We start from the raw sequence: 22,868 nt of genomic DNA on the forward strand, positions 1-22,868 counted from the left end.
CAAGTCAGGGAGGAGGTTGCTATTATTTTCCAATAATGGAGGTCAGATAAGAATCAGCAGGGTTTCGTAGTTACCGTGTTACTGCAGTGCACATTCACTGCACTAGCTTGATTTCTCTGGGACTTTAATTTGTGAAAGATACAGACGACTTCTGCCATATTTTCACCACGTTTTCACCACTTTAGTACTGTGTGAGCAGGGCTGAGGCACAGTGCAAGCCTTTTGCTGTGTCTGTGACTGGAAACCTGTGATTAGGACAAGGACAAAATGGCAAAATCTGTGAGCTGCACAGAGTGTGAGCGACTAACTGAGACGATAAGGCAGCTTCAAGTGAAGAATGAAACGCTACAGCAAATTCGTGAAAGTGAACAATTTATTGACTCTGTGGCAGCTAACATACAAGGGGCTGATGGACAGACTGGTGTATATGGAAATACAACAAATGTGGAGCATACCATCGCTGACTTGGCTGACACAATCCCATGGATATGTCCTAACACCACTGGATCAGCTGCAGAGGCTCCCAAACTGGCCTTTCCTAACGACCCTTCCTACTGGCACAGGACTGGTGCTCGACCAAAGCATCAACTCCAGCTAGGACTTGGTCTGATGTCACTAGACGCAGAGGCAAATCCAGCAGGAAATCAGTCAAGAGAGCCCCAACGCTCACCCCTCCACTTGAACTCTCTCTACACAACAGGATGCGATGCACTGGCTCCAAATGAAATATGTGACAATACCAACTACACTGAACCCAGGCAGGCCAAGGCTATCCAAAATGCAAGCAATAGCCCCAAAACCACTGCTAGACCCAGGGCCAGAAATAAACTATGCTAACTCCACACCTGAGAAGCCAAGGGCCAGGAGAAGTATCGCTAACACCACACCTTCAGCCAGACACCATCCTGATCGGAGACTCAATAACCAAGCATGTAAGAATGGCAAAGACTGAAAATCTAACAGTGCCTGACACGTCTGTCAGGGAGCTAACTGAGCTGTTGCCAGTGATCCTCTCTACACACCCCAGTAACATGAGGATCATCATCCATGCTGGGTCTTTTGACATTCTACGAGGAAAAACTGGCTCTGAGATCCTGAAAAAAGACTTTACCCTGCTCCTAGAGAAACTGAGTGACTGTCAGTCACAAAATGTGTTCATTTCTGGCCCCATTCCAACCCTGGGGAAAGGAATCGAGTCTTTTACCAGACTCCTTGCCCTGAATACATGGCTGACATCGGCATGCTTCACTCATGGGATAAAGTTCATTGACAATTTTAACATCTTTTGGAACTGTAAGGATCGTTTTCAGCGTGATGGGATTCATCCGAACATCACTGGATGCAGACTACTCGGGGCCAACCTACGTCATGCTCTTGGAAGGCCATACCAAAACAAGAATGGACAGATAAGAGCCAAGGACAAGTACGTGGCACAGAGACAGACAGCCTGCATCTCTCCCCCTTCACCTGACCCTTTGCTCCACATCACCCAAGGCATTCAGAGGATGTCCCTGTCCCAGTCAGGGATCCAACAACCTCCCTCCTGCCCTTCACCACAACCACCAAGGAGCCAACGTCGCCCCCCTCCAGGACCGGCGCAAACACTAAGGAGCCAACATCGACCCTCCCCACCACCACCACAATCACCACGCTCACCAATCAAGGAGTTAGTTAAAGCTGCCACACTAAAGCTCAGTCAAATTGATGAACTCTTAAATAGTAGCCCTAGACGTCATCACTCAGGTGCCTGTCAGAGATGAGTCAGACCCCATGCCACTTCCTTAAACATACCAGCAATCTTAAATAGCCGGTGGCATGGTCAAACACATCATGAAATTGAAAAGCATCAGCCAGAGTCATCTCCAAGGTCTGTCATTCCTGTTTTGACTAGCATCAGGAAAAACAGTGTGTATTCGAAGCGCACAGCTACTCTATCTAATCTTACTCCAGTTATGCGTCAGCCACAGACTGTGTCAGACAATGTTAGTACACTAAACTTAGCTTTATTAAATATCAGATCTCTGGCTGGCAAGTCACTATTAATTAATGATTTTATTATCAAGAGAAACCTTGATTTTATGTTTTTAACTGAAACTTGGTTAAATGAAAACAACAATGCAGCAGTACTTATTGAATCAGCCCCCCCAAACTTCCATTTTATCAGCTCAGTTAGAGAACTCAGGAAAGGAGGTGGAGTAGCCACTTTATTTAAGGATGTTTACCAGTGCAAACAGTTGTCATATGGGAAGTTTGAGTCTTTTGAATATGTTGCACTGCAGTTGACATCCTCCTGTCAAGCAGTATTAGTAACCATTTACAGGCCTCCAAAATATAGTGCACACTTTGTTGATGACTTTTCTAAACTATTGTCTGTTGTCTGTATTGATTTTGACTGTGTTGTTATAGTGGGTGATTTTAATATTCATATTGATAATCCCAAAGGCGGCAGTGCTTGAAAGAACTTTTCTACATCCTGGACAACTTTGAACTTTCCCAGCATGTAACAGAGCCAACACACAATAAGGGACATATTTTAGATCTAATTATCTCCAAAGGGCTCAACATTTCTGAGGTTGTGGTGACTGATGTTGCCTTTTCTGATCATTACTGTGTTTTCTTTAAAATGGCCATCTCCGCTGACACCAGTAAAAGTACAACAGGGGTAATCAGAAAACGCTATATCAATGAAAACACCTGTACACTATTCACCAGGATTTTATACCCACACCAGCTCTGCCCTCAGTCTCTGTCAATGATCTGGTTCATAGTTTCAGCTCTAAAGCTATGAATATTATGGACAATATTGCCCCCATGAAGGTCAAAGTTGTCTCTGGTAAGAAAAAACCACCATGGAAGAACACCACACAGGTAAAAGCTCAAAAAAGAGAATGTAGAAAAGCAGAACGCAGGTGGCGAAAAACCAAACTCCAGGCTCATTATGACATCTATAAGGAAAGTCTGCACATCTATAGCTTGGAGCTAAAAAGGGCGCGGCAGTCCTTTTTCTCTGAGATTATCAACAAAAATAACAACAATGCACGGACTTTATTTACTGTTGTTGACAGTGTCAGTCCCTCCTGAACTGCTATCCACCAAGGCATGCAATGACTTTGCTTCTTTTTTCCCAGACAAGATTTCAAAGATAAGACAGACAGTCTGTAACTCCAACACAGTGGCTATTTCACCTGTGCCTCATAAGACTACTCCAGTTAATTTGGCACTTTTTCACCCATTAAATTATGCTACTTTGACAGACATAGTTAGAAACCTTAGGTCCACTACCTGCTGCCTTGACACTCTGCCTACAAGCTTTTTTAAAGATGTTTTTAACTGCATAGCATCAGATATACTACAGATAGTCAACTGTTCTCTTCAGTCAGGCCTTTTTCCAACGGCCCTGAAGACTGCAGTCATTAAACCTCTCTTAAAAAAGCCTAATCTGGATGCCTCAGTAATAAATAACTACAGGCCCATATCAAACCTACCATTTTTAGGAAAGATCATTGAAAAGGTTATTTTTCAGCAACTTAACACCTTCTTGGAGCAAAACAATATCTTTGATGCCTTTCAGTCTGGATTTCGAGCACATCACAGCACTGAGACTGCACTTGTAAAAGTTTTAAATGACATTCATCTGAGCAGTGATGCATCAAAGATTTCGGTTCTGGTATTACTGGACCTCAGTGCTGCATTCGACACAGTTGACCATAACATACTGCTCAACAGACTAGAAAAGTTTGTGGGACTTTCTGGCACTGTGCTAATTTGGTTTAAATCTTATTTACAAGACAGGGATTTCTTTGTGTCACTTGGCAATTATGAGAACAAAGATTACATGTGGAGTTCCTCAAGGGTCCATTCTTGGGCCTCTTCTGTTCAACATCTATATGCTCCCTCTTGCTCAGATTATGGAATATCATAACATCTCCTACCATACTTATGCAGATGACACACAACTTTACATAACAGTGTCACCAGATGACTACAGTCCCCTACATCTGCTAAATAAGTGCATTGACGAAATCAATACGTGGATGTGCCAGAATTTTCTACAACTAAACACAGAAAAAACTGAGATAGTTGTTTTTGGCCCCAAGGAACAAAGATCAATAGTCAGTACTCACCTTGACGCCATGACACTAAAACCTACAAATCAAGCCAGAAATCTTGGTGTAGTTCTGGACTCAGACCTAAATTTCAATAGTCACATTAAGACAATTACTAAATCAGCCCACTACCACCTTAAAAACATAGCAAGAATAAAAGAATTTCTGTCTAAACCAGATACAGAAAAACTTGTTCATGCTTTCATTTTCAGCAGGCTGGACTATTGTAACGGTGTCTTCACAGGCCTGAGTAAAAAATCAATCAGACAACTGCAGCTCGTCCAGAACGCTGCTGCCAGAGTCCTCACCAACACCAAGAGAGTGGAGCACATTACACCAGTGCTTAAATCGCTGCACTGGCTTCCTGTGTGTCAAAGGATAGACTTTAAAATCTTGTTACTTGTCTATAAAGCACTAAATGGTCTCGGGCCTAAATACATCTCTGATTTACTTGTACGTTATGAAGCATCCAGACCCCTCAGATCATCTGGAACAGGTTTACTCAGTGTTCCCAGGATCAAAACCTAACAAGGTGAAGCGGCCTTTAGTTTCTATGCTCCCCGTCTGTGGAATAAACTTCCAGAATATCTGAGGTCGGCTGAAACTGTCAGCTCATTTAAATCAGGGCTTAAAACATTACTATTTACTGCAGCTTACCAGTGAACTAGATATATAACTTATTCTAAGGATAATCTGTAGCTATTGTTTTTATATTTGTCTGCTGTTGCTTTTGCTTTATGTTTGCTTTTTAAATACATTTTCTGCACTGTTTTTCTTGCTTTTAGCTTTTGTTTTTAATGATCTATTGTTCCTTTAATGTTTTATCTTAACATATTTCCCTTGTAAAGCACATTGAATTGCCTTGTGTATGAATGGTGCTATATAAATAAAATTGCCTTGCCTTGCCTTGCCTGCCTCTCACCCTGCTTTCCTGTGTAATTGTAAAAATGGCGAGAAAATGCGTGCTGAATCAAAGTGTTGTAATAACTGAATTATCGTTTAAGATGGCGAACAAGGAAAAATGACAAATGTTCTCTGGTTCCAGCTCCTCTGATGTGAGGATTTGCAGCTTTTCTCTATTTTGTAAATCATAAACTGAGCAAGTTTGTGTTTTTAGACGGTTGGTTAGACAGAACATATTTGAAGATGTCAGACTGGGCTCTTAAGACTTATTGCGTGTGTGTTGCATTTACGTTTGAGCAGGACTTTTAGCATAGTGGAAGATGAAGTCCAGATGCTGCATTGTATTTCTGCGTCACCAAAGAAGTTTCATCTTACAAACACATTTTGTCGTGAGATGTTTAATTGGTTGGCCTGATGCTGTGTGTGTTTGCTTGCCATATGCTCCAGAGGCTCCAGAGGCTAATGCTGTTAGGCTTTATCTGTTTACATACAACATGGTGGCTGGAATGAGACTGTAAAATGGATTTAGTGTGTGTGTGTGTGTGTGTGTGTGTGTGAGAGTGTGTGAGTGTATGTGGTCGCTAGGCAACTTCCACACACTGCCTGCAGCTGAGGATGCAGATTATTACTCCCCCCACCCGTCCCATCCCCACACACCCCTACACACACACACATGCACACAATTCAACCCTCTATCCTCCACTAGCTGCGTGATATAAGGCCCTGCCAGCAAGGACACACATACACACTCAGACACACACAGCTGTTCCTCTCCTGTCATCTAGAGCAGGTGGTATCCTGCACACACACACACACACACACACACACACACACACACACAGTGCAGCAGCAGCTTCCTTCTCTGTCGTTGAATTTAATTAGACAAACTTTGATTTTCATATCAGACAAACACTGAGAACTGTGTGGAAGCAGCTGTGTCACACACTCAGCAGTCCTTCAGATGGAGGCCTTGGCACAATCCCATCTTGCTAGAGTACTCTCGATGAAGACGGCAAATCCTAACTATCTTTCTATTCCAGCTCCAGAGTGAATCTCTGAACCTACTGTGTTATGTGAAGGCAGGGGAGACAGACTAACATTGAGCTAACGTTGCCGTCTGACAGCCCTCGGCCTTTGCGCCCGCTCTGCTCACATGATGGCAGCCAGAGTCAGATGATTCATCAGGAAAGGAGCCGTCCAGATGTGGCTTGGCTTCAGTCAGTTGACACGTCAGACACAAAGCTGAGGAGGAGAAGAGGGAGGAGGAGGAACAGGAGAAGGAGGGCTTACTTCATTCACCCAGTTTTCTTTGAATTCAGTTGTTGCAGCAATGCAGGGCTCCGCTCAGAGACTCTGAAGGACAAACGGGTTACCTCCAAAAATTATAATCCTAACTGTCCTGTAGTTTGCAGACTTTTTACGTCTTAATGTGACTCCTCAGATCTTGTCCTAAACGTAACGCTCTCTATAGCCAAAAGTACGTTTGCTAACACTTTTACTTTGGTTTTTGTGTATTTCTGACCCGATACTTGAGCCGTCCGACTCATTTAATCTGAGCGAATTCAGATTCGTTGGGTATCTTTTGACATTCACTGCACAGGGAGAGTGAAGACCGGTCATGGCCTGATCAACATCTCCTGACAGGCCGTGTTTGGATGAATTTCTTATTAAATGTTAGACATTTTGGTTGGCTGTCTTCAGGCAACGCCATGAGTCGATTCCCCAAGATCATTGCCTTTTCTTCACACTCAGTTCTACAGTGTAGCCTTTACACAGGTTGCTAACTTGCTAACTAACTTGTTACCTGGTGTATGTGTATGTTTGCGTGTAAGAGACAAAGAGAGGGAGATTGGGACAGACGTGGCTCTTTTCATACGTCTGCCCGTGGCCCTGGAGCTTTCAAATGAAAATGTAGTGACAGTTTTCAATAGCCAAAACAGTCCAGAGGGGCCAACGGACCGTTTTATTGTCTCCTTTACACATACTGTGTGACCACTCAGGTCATAGCTTAACAGTCAGACCACACATTAATTGTGACATGGTGTCTACAGGTCCTTAAAAAGTCCTAAAATGTCTTAAATTCAGTTTCGATGGGTCTTAAATATTTTCATTCGCATTAGCGCGAAAATATCTCTAGCCTGACAGACCCAAGGACTGTTTTCAATCATTGGACGCATTGAAGAATTGCAATAATAAATAGCATTTATGACAGCGATGAAATTTTGTTTTCTTTTAATATTAAACACATTGAACTTAAACTCACCCAACTGTTGTCATTTTCCCTTACTGTTCCTTTTGTGTATGCCCTGCTGAACTTGGATACACTCAGATATTAAATATCAAGACACAAGCCAGAGACCCACAACAATGTAATAGCACGCTACATGACCTGATTCTCAGTTACCAGAGGCCGAAAATCTTTGGTATACTGCTGTTTGTCATAATTTGGTCCAGGCTCCATAGTTTCTATGAAGGGAAATCTTAATGCATCAGCATACAGTGATATTTTAGATCATAGTTTTCTCCCAACTAACTGTCAGCAGCCTCGTCGCTAGTGTGTTACCTACGTGCCATCTTCGGCGACCCCATTTCCTAGGTTAAGATTTCAACCCTTACCCCTTGTGGCTCGATTCTGAAGGGCCACTACCCAGTCAAGGGCACTCCAGAAACAGAGGTTGGGCCAAGATAGGTGAATTGGGATTTGGCCTTTGTCTCCTGATCACCAACATCAGTGATGGACCTCACTGATGCTCTTGTGACTGAATGGGAACGAATCCCTGCAGCCATTTTCTGGTGGAAAGACTGAAACAAGAAGAGTGGAGACTTAAAGCAGCACATTAAGGCCCGTAGTTTTAGAATGAGATGCTCAGCCACTGTATCAGATGTTGCTGTGATGTTTGGGGGTCTGCACACTTTTGGCCATGTAATGTAAACTGTTTAAATGTTGCAGATTTGATTGTAAAAACCATTTAATCTCATGTAGGTTGTTCATTCATCAGTAAATTGTCAACTGGCCCCACTGCTTTCCGGCCACCTTCCCCCTCATGGCAAGTGATTTTTCTCTCGGCTTTCAACCGTCTGCCCGATGATAAACTCTGAAATCTTAATGTCCACAGTATTTTTACTGATCATTTACAGAGCAGCTTTCCTGGTGCAGTTTACTGCATCAGTCACATGATTTTACACATATGACTTTCACTTCATAGTGAAACTGATGACAAAGCAGCACCAGTTGAATTTTCCAGCCTCAGAGTCAGAGAGTGAGCTCTGTCTCCCTCTGCTGGTGGTGCTCTAAAATCAGTGTATGAAAGGCTTGTTGTCTTGTTGACCCACAGCTGTCCCTTCCGTGAATGAACTGTTTATTGTGCATTGCTTCGACCGTTAGACCTCAAATATATGCAAGCACTCGCTCACACATGGACACAAACATTGACATTCATTAAGCTGCCTAGATAGGCCACATGTACGTACACACATGCACTGAGAGGCAAAGTTACTACGTACATGCTTGGTAGCTTTGATAGTGTGAGTGCACACATGCGTACATGCCCTCAAATGGACATTTATTCAGACTGTCTGCAGAGCCTGTCCTCCAACAAACCAACAGCTTCTCTTTGTGCTGAAGCGGATGAACAATCACCCTGTTCATGAGTGTGTGTGTGTGCGTGTGTGTGTGTAGGCTCTTTGCATAGCTGTTTGCAGATTGTGGTTCAATAACGTCCCTATTGTTAGTGTTTACATAAGATAACAAAATGTTTTGAAGAATTGAATTTATTTTAATTTAAATTATTTTAAACAGCTGCGGCACTTGACAAAGTCTAATCACAATGTTTACTAGTAGCTTCGCATCACATGATCTTTCTCTGCAGGTGCAGTTTACCAAGCTGTCATTGAACTGTGGGTGTTAAAAATGAAAAATTCCCACGATTTTAAAGAGTTCTCGTCCACATCGGCTAAAAAGTCAAGCTTGATCAAGTGCATGCTTGATCTTGGAAACAACAGTTAGCAAAAAACCTCACCACAATGTCATTTTAGTAGCTTATCGGAAAGGTTCTTAAAGGAAAACTTCACCCATAAGACATAAGAAAACAGCAAACATATGGATTTACTGATTGACTAGAAATGACATTTAACAGCAAAACTAAATCAAACATCTGTGCCGTATAATCCAAGTTTCATTTATCCAGTCCTATGCTCAGTGCTTTCCAAACACATGCATTTATGCTAAAACATAACTATTTAAAACTGAAAGTGAAACTTATCTTTGCTTTTTTTAAAGCCAGACTCCAATACTAAGACAAAAATACATGTGTTTGGGAAGTATTGAGCATACGACTGGATAAATGAGACTTGGATTGTACTGCGCAAGGTGAGTTTGTAAATGGATGCTTCGATATAGTTTTGCTGTTGTTAAACATCATTTCTAATTAATCTATAAATTAATATGTTCTCTGTTTTTCATGGCGGCATGTGAGAAAAATGTTTTCTTAAACTAAAAGTAACATGGCTTGACAAATTGATATACAAATGGTCATTTTGTGGGTGAAGTGTTTCTTTAAGGTGCACAGAAAATATGGAAATTCAAACGTCCACAATGCCATGACAACTTGGTAAACTCCATCTACTGAAGCTCATGTGATGCAATAAAATGGTCCTCCTGGTAAGTTGTTTGGGTCAAAATAGAAAAGGTAAATTGTGGAAATGAAAGCCTGACTAAAAACATTTATTGCTGCTGGCATCAGTTCAGATTCAGCAACACTGATTTTCTGGGATGGATGAAGCACATTTCCTTGTAATGAAGATAAAATGATGACATTGTTCAGGCTTTGACGGGCTGCTATTTTCTAAGAGGGCTCATGGAGTCTGTTGGCGTGTTTTAAAATAAGGTGTTCACATTTTACTGTCCAGTACATCAGCAGATACTAATTCATCTACGAATGCAGACAGAAAACTTAAGGACCATGCACTTTAGCTTTTCAGAAAGGCAGATTAAAGATACCTTTAGAAAAGCTTATGGAATGTAATCTAGGTTAGAGATGCAGGATTTTGGCTCTCAATAACAGCCTCTGTGTTTGTTTAACGTCCACAGGAGGACAAGGGAAAGGACTCGGATGTGTCCATGTGTCCTCAGCTTCCCTCAGCGACAGCAAGGAGGAAGAACCTGGAGTTTGAGCCTCTCTCCACCACAGCTCTCATCCTGGAGGACCGGCCAGCGTGAGTACCAGTTAGATTTACATGTGGAGCTGTAATAGCATCTTTCACTGGTCCAGTCTGAGAAAATGTGACTGATGGTGGTTTCATATTGATTTGAATATGATATGATGTTTTTAATTGGGGCGCAAACAAATACGGACCTTATTAGTTATATTATTCTTGTTAATGTAAAGGTTCTATTGCAGACTTTTAAATATTACATATACTTTTACATCCTGATTACAATAAAACAGGTTTATAGACACACAAGCAGCCCCTCATGAAGCTGTATTGGTTAGAAATACAAAATCTTTGATCAGATATTCCTTTATTCTAACCTCTAGTGGGGTGGGGGTTTTCTGCGTGTGGCACCAGAGGCCACATTGTTAGCTCAGTTAAATTATTTTTTTCTCTGTATGGTTACCATTGTAGGACATTTCAATCATTAATTGAATGTTTCAAACCGAAAAAAAAAAGAAATCAAACATTCCCTTGCTTCAACCTCACAGTTGTGGCAATTTCTTGTTTTTCTTAAATCAAAATGCAAAACTCCCGCACCCCTGAGAGCTGACAGGTGCAGAGGAGAAGACCGTGGCCTGATTATCATAGAACAAAAAAACTCCTCCACAGCGTCTGCAAATGCAGTAATATGACATTTATTGTGAACAAGAACAATGTTTTGGTACAGAGACCTTCATCAGGTTGTCAAGACAGTGTGCAGGAGTTCTTTGTTTCCTTGTTTTTCTAATTTAAAGCAAATTTAATATGTTTGTTTTTGAAGTGTTGGACTCTGGGAAATTATGATAATTATTTTCACAGTTTTCTGAGATTTGATAGACCAAACAAATAAACAATTTATCCTGAAAATAACTGTCAGCTTAGCTAGAGTAGTCTGTGAGCTTGACATTTAGCATGGTGTAAGTTCAGCCTGTTTTCTCCCAGCATGTTGAACGCCCTGCAGTCATAAAGATGCTGAATGTTCTCTTTATAGAATAGATTTTCTGATGCAAACAAACCAGCTTCTAGTCTCAGGTGTAAATCCTGATATGCAGCCACTCTGTGTGCTGTAAATTTAAAATAATTCAGATTTTAGTAAATTAAAATCAGGTTGAAAAGCAGTGTTTTGCTGCCCTCTCTAGTTAAAAGTTTCAGGCCTCGTTTATCTCTGACTTCACCCAGTATCAGATCACGCTATAGGGCTGTTACAAAGTCCCTTCATTATGCCACCTTTGTTTTTTACAGAACCAAACAATGCCAGCATTATGCCGCCGCAGTGTATGATTTTATACAGCGTGCTGGCATCGTGGAAGCAGAAGAGGCATGACACAACAGCGCCAGCCTCAAATGTGACATACAACATATGCCTTAGCAGAGTTCCATAAACAATAACAATGTCATAACATGGCAATGATAATCATTTACTGTCACTGTTATGTGGTGGCCGATCTCGTCCTCTGTTCGGAGGGTAAGGTGCTCCTGGATCTCATTGTTTTCCCAATTTGCGGACATTTTCGGCCGCTGTTCTTATGTGAGTTAGCTGCTAACTGCTATCAGCTGTTTTTTTTTTAAATCTCCTGGATACGGGTTCCATGTATAACATGCTGTCAAAATGTCACAGTTGTCCCACCGATGGTCCCGTCTTGATTCTGTTCTGTTTCTGCCTCTGCTGCTGGCTTTAAGACGAGACAGCTCTGTCCCCTAATTCTGCGTCTGAACCTCTTATTAAGAACAACAAGGCGGCATAATGGCATGAAATTCCCACCTTGAACAGGCAGTGGAAAAGGTGCTACTGATGCGTGTGGCTGGTTGCGGTCAGAAGTGTGCTCTGTTGAACCTGTAACCACACCTGACAGGGGGCTCCAGGGGTCTTGAAGTACACCTGATTTTTTTGGGATGTAAAGTACTCTTTAAAGTGTAAAGTGGTTGATTGCTTGTTTCCCTGACTGTCTTTTTGACTGACACATTTTCTCTCTTTCAGGAACTTACCTGCCAAATCTTTGGAGGAAACTCAGAGACACAAAATGGAGTACGAGGAGATGGTGGCAGGAGCAAAGAGAAGAGGTAGACACACACAAACAGCAAGTGAGCTAAGAGCTCACTAAGAGCTAACTGTAATGGGTGTCTAAAATTACCCCTTTACCGCACTTGCCAAAACAAAACAAAGAGTTTGTTGGCAAGAACAATTTTCCACACTTTACTTGATGCAGAGCCATTGCTATGCTTTGATTTGATTGGCTCAGGCAGATATACAGTGGCCAGCAGGGACAAAGTTAGTCAACATGAAGATTAAAGGCAAAATGCTCACTCAGTCTTTGTCTCTGTTTCTCCTTCAGAGATGAAGGAAGCTCAGAGGAAAAAGCGTCAGATGAAGGAGAGACATAGACAAGAGGACAGCATCTCCAACGCCATGGTGGTCTGGAACAACGAGATCCTGCCGCACTGGGACACCATGTACGTCTCCACAGTCCTCTGTGTGTGTTGTGTACACAGTGTGTGTTGTGCAGCGTGTTTATTTTGCTCATGGTGCCTGTGTGTGTGTGTGTAGGAAGGGAACGAGGCGGGTCAGGGAGCTCTGGTGGCAGGGACTTCCTCCCAGTGTGAGAGGAAGAGTGTGGAGCCTCGCCATCGGCAACGAGCTCAACATCACACCAGGTACAAACTTGCACACATTAAATACATTTTTGTTAAAGTCAGCGAATCCCAAATACAGACCCAAGTTAACAGTGCATTTATCTATGAATGTAATGTACCAAAGCCTGGTATATCCTCTTCTTCTGGACCTTAGAGCTCCACTGTTGTTAAAAAACTATTAAAAACACATCAGTTAGCCGCACTGGCCGACGTGTATCTTCATCACTATGAACACAGACACAATAACTGTCATATCTGTGTCACGGATCCGATGTTAAAACCTGACTCATAGTTTGTGTTTTTCTCTCCGTGCAGAGCTGTATGAGATCTTCCTGTCCAGAGCCAAAGAGAAGTGGAGGAGTTACAGTGAAACCAGTTCAGTCAACGACAGTGAGAGCGGTATGTCACACAGCACCAGTCTGAACTCTAAAAGCTGAAACATCACAGTAAAAACTCTTAGACATAAATATAGTCATATACGGTATATATATTCAGGTCTTATATAAGCTCTCTGTGGTGCAGTCAACTGAAATGTACTGTGAGATAAAACCATGAACAATTATTTCAACTTAAATAACACGCTGCAATGTTTTGCTTGTGTGTTTTCCTGTTAGACGGAGGAGCATCTCTGGCTGACAGAGAGTCCAGTCTGGACCTCATCAAACTAGACATTTCCAGAACTTTCCCCTCTCTCTTCATCTTCCAGAAGGTATTTGATCTCTGAACAGACACAGGAATGTCTGTGTGCTCATGTATTTCTACCATTGTGAGGACAAGTTAGTTTTAGAGCTTAAGTCATTTTGTCTGGCTGTCACCATCTGACAGTTAAAGGACCACACTGTGTGCGTACAACTTACATCACTGACAACTATTTCCCAATTCGTGAAAGCGGTGTCGTTTTAGTTCATTGTCATGTTATTTGTGTCTCATCTACCTTCACCATCTCTCTTTTATTTCCTACTTTGTATGAATCTTCGCTCCATTCATCCCGCTTTTCCTCCTCCATCTGTTTGTCTCTAAATCTTAATACCCTCTCTTTTCTCTCTGCAGGGCGGTCCCTACCACGACCTCCTCCACAGTGTACTGGGGGCGTACACCTGTTACAGACCAGACATTGGCTATGTGAGTTTGCTTTTTCTTCCACCATCAAAGAACCCTGTTTACAGACAGATTTGTGTTAGATGTTATCCTGCAGGGTTCGAAATAGTTTGCTTATGTTTGTCTCTTCACAGTGACATTTGGTGTCTCATATTCAGGGCTGGGTGTTGTTTTGATACTAGTGGTGATACAATACCTGTGCTTTGGTACTGATCCCACAATAATATTATTTTCAAAACATATTTAACCAGGGGTCTGCAACCCTTACTATCAAAAGAGCCATTTTGACAAAAAAATAAATAAATGCCGCAATTTATATTTGTGTCATATATTGATGGCAACACAGGCTATTTAATCTACATTAGCCTATCACCCTTCTTAATGGGTCTAAATGAGCATTCACTAATATGTTTTACAACAAAGTAGCTCTACAGTGGGCTTTTTGTGATTATTCGATACTGAGACTTTGCAGCATTAGTGGCGAAAGCAAACAAATCTGTCCATTTGGTATGAAATTCTCTGTTTTCCTCTGAGACATTTTCTTTTTTTGGATTTGGAATCAATAGCTACCATCACTAAGGAGACTCAAGCTTAACCATCGTTCTTGAGATTCAGCAAATTTCAGGAAAAGGTGCCAGGCCGTAGACATATGACGCACATAGTAGACGAGATGTTAAAACATTTATTTTTATTCAGCGTATAAGCTACACATTCATGAGTTTGGAAAATGTAAGAATCACTTAAGGCGTACAGCAATGATAAATTAAATTTAACTGGTGAAAAATAACTTAATGATTTCCATATAATTTTTTGTCAAAGCCACAGGGACTCACTGGACGAGGGCTACAGAGCTGCATGTGGCTCCTGAGCCGCAGGATGCCTACCCCTGTACTTAACTGAAGTCTCAAATGTTAAATGTTCTCTAAACACAAGCAGACTTACTTTACTTACATAAAATGGTCTAAGAAAGTGGTAAAATTATGATTTAAATCAGCAACTTTGCTTTTAAAAATACATAAACAAGATTATAAATCTGACCAGACATTTAATGCCATCTTTCAAGAAATATTTAGGTTAGATATGTAACCTAAATTATATTTAATCCAAAGTGTTGTTGAGATGGTTGCAGTACATCTCAAACAGGCTTAATTATCAGTTGGAAGCTACTTGGGCTTTAGTTTCTGTTATTCTCCAAAAAACGCAGATAAAGTGAGAAAGAAATAACATAAGGCAAACTGACAGGAGGGATTTTTCAGTTGGGATGTGCTTTCTTCAGTCCTCAAAGAATAAAAATTGTAAAACAAAGACGAATACCTCAGAATGTGACGGTTAAATGTCATCATTAATATACACAGTGTTTGGATTTTATTCAGGAGCATTAATAGAGCTCACTTTGCAAATTTTTTGGGGCCCAATAAAATGTCTACTTTGAGTCTGTTCTGCTCCTGTCCAGGGGGTAAGGAGCGCAACATAAAAGTTAACAGGCCGTTGCCTCCCTAGTCCCAAAATCAAAGTCTCAGCACCGAATGCAGTTGAAGTAGATCCATTTAATACTACAAATGGAGAAATTCAGACAGTAAATTTAGGTCAAAACAACAAACAAAAGAATCTCCTCAAAAGTGCTGGCTAACCCTACATGAAATATACTGACAAACAGGAAGACATTTCTTAAACCCAGCCCCTCAGGATACAGCAGAACAGGAGCAAACAGTACAAAAGAAACTGGCAACTCACGCCTGCAGCTTACAAACATTTGCACAGATACTAACAGACCCAACTAGGGCACCAGGCCTGACAAAGTCTCACAGATTTATCACACAAAGGAACTAAAGAAGCGTTTGTAAGCCGAGGAGAGAGCCGAGGCGCTGCTGTCACTGGGCTGCTGGGAACTGAGGCATTTTGAAAGACAGGATGTTGTGAGTGGATCAATCAGCAAAAGACAATCCCCAGGCTAAACACATGAATGCAGCCAGTCAGAAGGAGACAGCTTTAGGTTGACAATCAAGATCTTCACAAGAACAGAGCACACACTCTCACAGAAACTCAGAAAATGGCAAAATATGTTCAGGGTCGTAACAGAATCGTGTCAGTATTTCAAAACTGAATGCCATCTTTTAATCCTTGACACAGAAGCACACATTAATACACACACTCACATTCTGTCTTTCATGCTGATGTGGAGTCTGTGTTGTGGTGATGTTTCAGGTCCAGGGCATGTCATTCATTGCTGCTGTGCTGATCCTCAACCTGGAGGAGGCTGAAGCCTTCATCACCTTCGCCAACCTGCTCAATAAACCCTGTCAGATGGCCTTCTTTAGAGTCGACCACGAACTGGTACACAAACACAAAAAGACTCAATAACTGTTATTCATTTTTGTTCACTCGTGACCCCGTCCTTCATCGTCTCTTTACTCTCTCTCTCTGTGTCAGATGTTGAAGTATTTTGCAGCCTTTGAGGTTTTCTTTGAGGAGAATCTGCCTCGTCTCTTCAACCACTTCCAAACCAACAACCTGACCCCTGACCTCTATCTGATCGACTGGTGAGTTATTAAACACTCCATTTTCTGTCTAGTATGCTGCTGATGTTTAGGTGGGCATTCATGAGTTTGTATTTCAGCTCACCTTTTTCTCCTCTAATTGAATTGCCACCTTTCTTTCTAGTTTTTGCTCCTATTTTATGATATTACACTACTTACGTGTACTTGTTAAGTAAAGGTATTTTTTTTGGTGCGTCTCTGTGCAGGATCTTCACTCTGTACAGTAAGTCTCTCCCTCTGGACGTGGCGTGTCGGGTGTGGGATGTCTTCTGCCGGGACGGGGAGGAGAGCTTGTTTCGGACGGGGCTGGGTATCCTGCGTCTGTTCGAGGACGTCCTACTCCAGATGGACTTCATCCACATCGCTCAGTTTCTTACGCGCCTGCCGGAGGACCTGCAGTCGCACACTCTCTTCACTGCCATGGCCAACACTCACATGATCAGCAGGAACCGCCGCTGGGCTCAGGTTAGCATCATACTAAGGGTGCTGTCAGGCCTAGAGTTTTCTTGCTTTGGTCCGAATTAGGGACTAATTGTGTTACACAGTTGGATAATGGCAGAGAGTTGGTTCGTGTTCTCACGGCAGCATTTACAAGCGGACCAGATCAAATGTCTTGTGTGAGAACGCTGCTCTTGATTGGTCACTTAGGGGGCAAACAAACTTTAGTTCAAGGTAACCAAACCAAACAGGGCAGGTGCGAAAGAACCCTAAAACTTCAGGGCTCAAATCGTTTAAACTGAAAAGTAATGATTCATTCTTCTGTTTTCTCGCAGGTGTTTTCTGCACTGATGAAGGACGGAAATAAAGAGATGGACAAAAACACCAGCCCGGCTTTGAGAAGCTAACACTAGCTAACCTTGACGCTAACGCCACCTTTCTTCAAACTAATCATCGAGCTGTGAAGGTTGAAGCTGGTGCTAGCCAGCCACAAGAGGCTAATTGCAAAGCTTGAAGCTACGTAGCCTGAAACTTCCATTCCAGAGGCGTCGCTACGGAGCTTGAAGTGAACATGAGCCAGCTGTGAAGGTGGGAGCTGAACTTTTTAGGCCACAGACGAGCTGCTAGCCTGAGCATCCAGTCAGGTGAAGGAGAAGTCTGTGCTGGAACCAGAGCGGGAAACCAAAGTGGTTGGTTAGTTCTAAACTTCAGCAGCCATTGTCAGTATTTCACCAGACAGATTTTGGAGACTGGTTGTTTGAGCAGCAGTGTCACTAATCTACCAGCCTAAAGCTGGAATATTAAAACTGACTTTCAGATGATATTCTGTGTTATTTCCTCTGCCGGCTGGGAGGGAAAACTCACTCGCTTGTGGAAATTCTGCCTCCCTGTCGGGACTTTAAACACCACTAACACCGAGCATTGCGCCCTGTGTAATTCTCAAAGACTCAAATTCTAATTTTCGGTGCTAATGATTTTCTAAAGGCTTCAAAATGACCTCTGTGGTTTAATTATTAATTATTATGTAGGTCGTTGTGGTTTAAGTTCACACTATTTAATTTGCTGCATATTTTTTAGCTTGAACTCTGGATCTAAAAAATGATGGGAATCTGCAGTAGCATGGCTGATGCTAATATACTAGCTGATAAATTAGGCTCCCACTTTAACCACCTAGCTTTTTAAAAATGTTCATCTGTAGGCAAATAAAACAGAATATGGGACATTTGGGCGGGAAGAAAACATTTTGTACAATGTAGTCTTTCTAGTAATTATTAAGGAATCAAATAATACACATCTCATCAGTGATCCTAATCAAGTACGAGCAGATTATGACTAAATATTTTGTGATTTTGATGTTTTTACAGGAAGTCAATTATTCCATGGTCCACTGGGCTCAAGACGTCTTTTCTACACGTGTTAAATACTTTATCCTTAATATCAAAATCAAACTGTTAATGTGCAGAAAGTTAGTGATGGTGGATATATGAATCCACTGTCATTGTTAGTGTTCAACCGGACAGATTTTAGATGTTAGTTCTGCCGGTAATTCATCAACATGAATTCATAAAAGGTGGATTCATATCCAAAAGGAGCTAAAAAGACAAAAGTATTTGCTTTTGATCATGTTTTTTGGGTCAGAAATATAGCAGTGTGAGGCTGTTGCAGTTCAATCAGTGTTCCAAGGATCCAGATTTACCCTCAGAGCACTTTATACATGCAGCACTGAAGCTACAACATGAACACTGGCTGTCAGAGGTGCAAAACTACACTGAGCGAGCTCAAATAGATTAACAGGGCATTAAGTGCCTCATTGTTTCCTCTGTCAGCGGTTAGAGGGAATCAAACTAGACGACCAAGTTTGCCAGTTAGAGCAGATTAGGTAGGAACATTTAGGTAAAACATCATGCAGATATAGGAGCAGCAATACCGTATTGGCTTTTTAGCTTTTGCTAGTTTCAGCTTGAGAATGAAGCTTTTTAGTCTTTGCAGCAGAACTTTTCTCACTTGTTCTAAAAAGAAGTTTATATTGAGGAACAGTGCTTCAAGAATGCCCGCACATGTTACAGCATTTCCATACAAGGAAGTTAGTTTGGCAAAAAAATTTTTTGAACATAATATCTTCCTCTTAAACTTCAGATTTTGTCTCAACAAACTTTCCTCTATTGGTATGTTTAGTTCAGAGTCTGCTGCTGACCTGACTTCACATGCTGATATACTGCCCCCACTGTTTAATGGCTGCACTGCAGAGTGCAGACACATGACTAAAAATTAGCCAGTTCATTAATTAGTTGATCGACAGCCGTTTTGATAATTGATGACTAGTAGAATTCTCTTTTTGCACTGTTGGATGGACAAACAAGACATCTCTGGACATCGTTTTGTGAAATTTGACATTTTCAAAAAATGTTTTCTGACATTTTATAAATGAAATAAATAAGAATTATGCAATTGTTGATTGCTGATTATTTTTTCGATTAACTGTTCGCAAAGAAAATGTCAGAAAATCATACAAAATGTGAAAAAACAGTTTATGAGAGCACAAAATAATGTCCTCAAGTTGCTTGTTTTGTTTGGCCAACAGTACAAAACCCAACAACATTCAGTTTAATATCATAGAATCTAAAAAAAAAAACTACAAAAATATTCATATTTGAGAGTTTGGAAACAGCAGCGTTGTTATATTTTTGCTTAAAAATGGAGTAAGAACAGTTTTAGATGAACTGTTTCTACAACAGGAACCGTTTTCTGATTATTTTCTCAATACTTGATTAATCGATGAAAATAATCTTAACTTTTAGGGGCACACTCTGTATGAACATACGTGGGGTAGCTATCATGTGTCAGTAAAAACAAGTACTTAAATGCTTTAAAGTACTGACTGCAGCAACATAGCTAAACTTAGCTCTCCGTGCTAGAAGCCCTCAGTGATCCCACGTGTTAAAATCTGAATTATAATCTCAGAGACAGTTCGTCACCCCGTCGGGTCTCGCGGCCTGTTGAAGTGCTTTACCGTCTCCGCTCTGTCACTTTGTGTCCAACACTCCTTTGATTTACACACACTATAAATGTAACCTTCACCTCCATTTCATCCCTACCTCTCGACAACCTGTCAGCACACCCGCACACACACTACTGATGGCGAATACTTTCCACTTACCCACCAGCAAATGAGCAGGCCTTAAAAACGTGGACCAAGCAGCCACTACACTCACAGTGTGAACTACCGTGTCGACTGCAGCTCTTTCCCCTGGTTGTTGAAGCGGAGAACTCACCAGAGATGATGAGGCAGTAGAAACAGGAGAGGGTTTTATTTTTATATAAACATGTTAATCTGGTTATTAAGTTTCTTTTCAGTTTGTGAAAACTATCCAGATCTCCCTAATTTTAGTAGTGAGTGAATACAGTGAGAGACCTCCAGGTTGTCTCTCTTCTGGTGAGTTTTTCTGCACTGTACTAACGTCACACCAATTGACTCCACGAATAAGGGTTTGTTGTTGTACATCAACCAACCAGAAGCCAGTATGCGTGTGTCCAGTATTGTTTTTTCTTTGTGGGAGGGGATTAAACTCATCATCCAGCCATGTTGTATGTGTTGATGGTCTTATGAACGAACTGCTAAACGCTGCGTTCATTGAATCACATGGTTTAGATTCAGCGGAGGTGATTTAAATGTATACTGTTTTTGTTTCAAACTGCTTTACGTTCCTTTACAAAACTACAAAATTCCTACAAATTCTCACACCTCATATCCTCTCTCATCTATTTAGGAATTTGACCAAAGTGTTAACGAAGCACTTGACCATAAAAGATAGAGACTGGGAATTAAGTCAGAATCACAATGAGTTTTTCCCAGACTGAGTTAGCAATACAGGTGTTGGAAGCAGCTTGATTTCATGCAGTTAAACATACATAATAGTCACATGCATCATCCAGTGCATGTCCTTCGAGTCTATCAAAGAGCATCAGCTACATGTCCAAAAAAGTTGAAGGCTTTCTCTCACATCACTTTGATTGCTCTGTTAGAAACGGCACTTCCTCAAACTCTAAAAACACCTCCAGTGGATCTACACACTCCTGTCTTAGGTAACAATAATCAATCAGTGAAGGCAAGATTAACTAATTAGCACTTTGTGATCATGAGCTGTTTTTTATTTCTTTTACAGGTACACTAATTATACTGAGTGCACTGACGCTCCGTAATGAACTTTGAGTGAAATGCAGAGAAACAAACGTAATGAAGTCATTTCCCATTAAGATAGTGTCAGTTTAAAAGGTAATAGTTTCACAATAATAAACATGTTTATTCTCCAGGTTTCCATTCATGTTATGTTTTTCTTTTAAAATCTGGTGTCCTAACACAAACCAGGTGTGACCAATGTGACTCTGTGGTTGGTTTTTGTATGAAAACACTTTCTGAATTCTTATTTTCAACACATCTGAGTGTTTTTTTTAATAGCTTGATGGACTGTTTTTCTCAAAATCAATTTGCAACAAAATAGCGAACAATAATGTTTAATTCCGTTGATTTTAGGTTGGATTTGACCAAAATCAAGCTTAAAATCCAAAACTGGAAAACAAATAAACTTGTAACATGAATTCCTTTGTGATAATCGTAACATTTTATTTTAAGGCCTTTTTTTTAAGAAGATATTTTTAGATTGATACTGTCAATTGTTACAGTTTTATTCCAGTATTAATGTGTATGATACACTGTCTGAATGTCATGTCAATTAATTACAAATAATTGTTTTTCTGAAAATCTGCTTAAAGTGCGTCTAAATCAGTTTTTAAATTAAAATGTTTAATTAAAAACAAAAAAATTAAGTTACACCACTAAGCAGATTTATCAAATGTTTTTTTTAAAAACTGTTTTCCAGTATCCATGCTCAGCAATGATCCTCGCTCATTCTGAGTGAACAAACTGGTATAAAACATCAGCTGTTGTTAGTGTGTACTTTTTAAACACCTAATAAAACTACGCGTGATCCCAAACTAGACACACAGGTGTGTTGAAGATGAGAGGCTACTATCTGTGTGTTTGTACTCATCTTCACTCTTTTAGACTCCTCAACATGGAAGATAAAAGTGCAATATGGACTTGTTCTAAGGCAGGAGATACACTGACAGTAACTCAGTGTACGCACGCAGAATCCTCACTCCAGATTATTGATGAAATGTTCAGAGAGCTGCAGAGGGAAGCTGCAGAGGGAAGATGAGATGAAGTGATATTACTCCCTCATATGTTCCATGTATTCCTTTTTTATTTAAGTTGCATGGTCGCTCTCGGTTGTATTTTATACTTTCATGTACATTCATTTAGCTTTTTATGTTTGTCTTATGTGTGTTTTATTGTTTTCTTGTTAAATTTCAGTGTACAGTTTTGTTTTCATAATGCCTTACAGGTGATGTAAATAATCTGTAAAAATGTTCTTTCTTTTCATATAATGGCCACTAGTTGAATGTGTAAATAAATATCTCAGCAAACTGACTTCTGTGTGTCCTTTAAACCTCAATGAACTTCATCTGCTGATGTCTACAAGTTATACTTTTAAACGGTAAAGGATTTTTGAACGACATGCTATATTATGACATTTCTTCATGATTTTGGACTATACTATGACGTTTTTTCACTATTTTGGACGCCATGCTATACTATGACTTTTTTTCAATATTTTGGACGCCATGCTATACTGTGATGTTTTCTCACTATTTTGGACGCCATGCTATACTATGACTTTTTTTCACGATTTTGGACGCCATGCTATACTATGACTTTTTTTTTTTTTTTTTTACTATTTTTAACAACATGCTATACTACGATGTTTTTTCACTATTTTGGACGACATGCTATATTATGACTTTTTTTCACGATTTTGGACGCCATGCTATACTATGACTTTTTTTTCACTATTTTGAACGACATGCTATACTATGACTTTTTTCCATGATTTTGGAAACATGC

The 22,868-nt window shown here is 40.7% G+C and overlaps 1 protein-coding gene across 1 annotated transcript in view; it reads left to right on the top strand.

The window, feature by feature from the left end:
* Nucleotides 1-22,394, top strand: part of LOC125903437 (TBC1 domain family member 12-like) — a 38,691-nt gene extending 16,297 nt beyond the window's left edge. Inside the window, exons 3-13 of the mRNA XM_049600372.1 lie at nucleotides 10,099-10,223; nucleotides 12,181-12,263; nucleotides 12,536-12,653; nucleotides 12,748-12,854; nucleotides 13,149-13,232; nucleotides 13,448-13,542; nucleotides 13,884-13,955; nucleotides 16,137-16,265; nucleotides 16,362-16,471; nucleotides 16,675-16,933; nucleotides 17,242-22,394. Of these exons, the coding sequence (XP_049456329.1) occupies nucleotides 10,099-10,223; nucleotides 12,181-12,263; nucleotides 12,536-12,653; nucleotides 12,748-12,854; nucleotides 13,149-13,232; nucleotides 13,448-13,542; nucleotides 13,884-13,955; nucleotides 16,137-16,265; nucleotides 16,362-16,471; nucleotides 16,675-16,933; nucleotides 17,242-17,313 (1,254 nt within the window). The 3' untranslated portion in view covers nucleotides 17,314-22,394. The remainder of the gene's footprint in view (nucleotides 1-10,098; nucleotides 10,224-12,180; nucleotides 12,264-12,535; nucleotides 12,654-12,747; nucleotides 12,855-13,148; nucleotides 13,233-13,447; nucleotides 13,543-13,883; nucleotides 13,956-16,136; nucleotides 16,266-16,361; nucleotides 16,472-16,674; nucleotides 16,934-17,241) is intronic.
* Nucleotides 22,395-22,868: the final 474 nt, after the last annotated feature.

This window comes from Epinephelus fuscoguttatus, linkage group LG16 (genome assembly GCF_011397635.1).
Source record: "Epinephelus fuscoguttatus linkage group LG16, E.fuscoguttatus.final_Chr_v1".
NCBI classification, from domain to species: Eukaryota; Metazoa; Chordata; class Actinopteri; order Perciformes; family Serranidae; genus Epinephelus; species Epinephelus fuscoguttatus.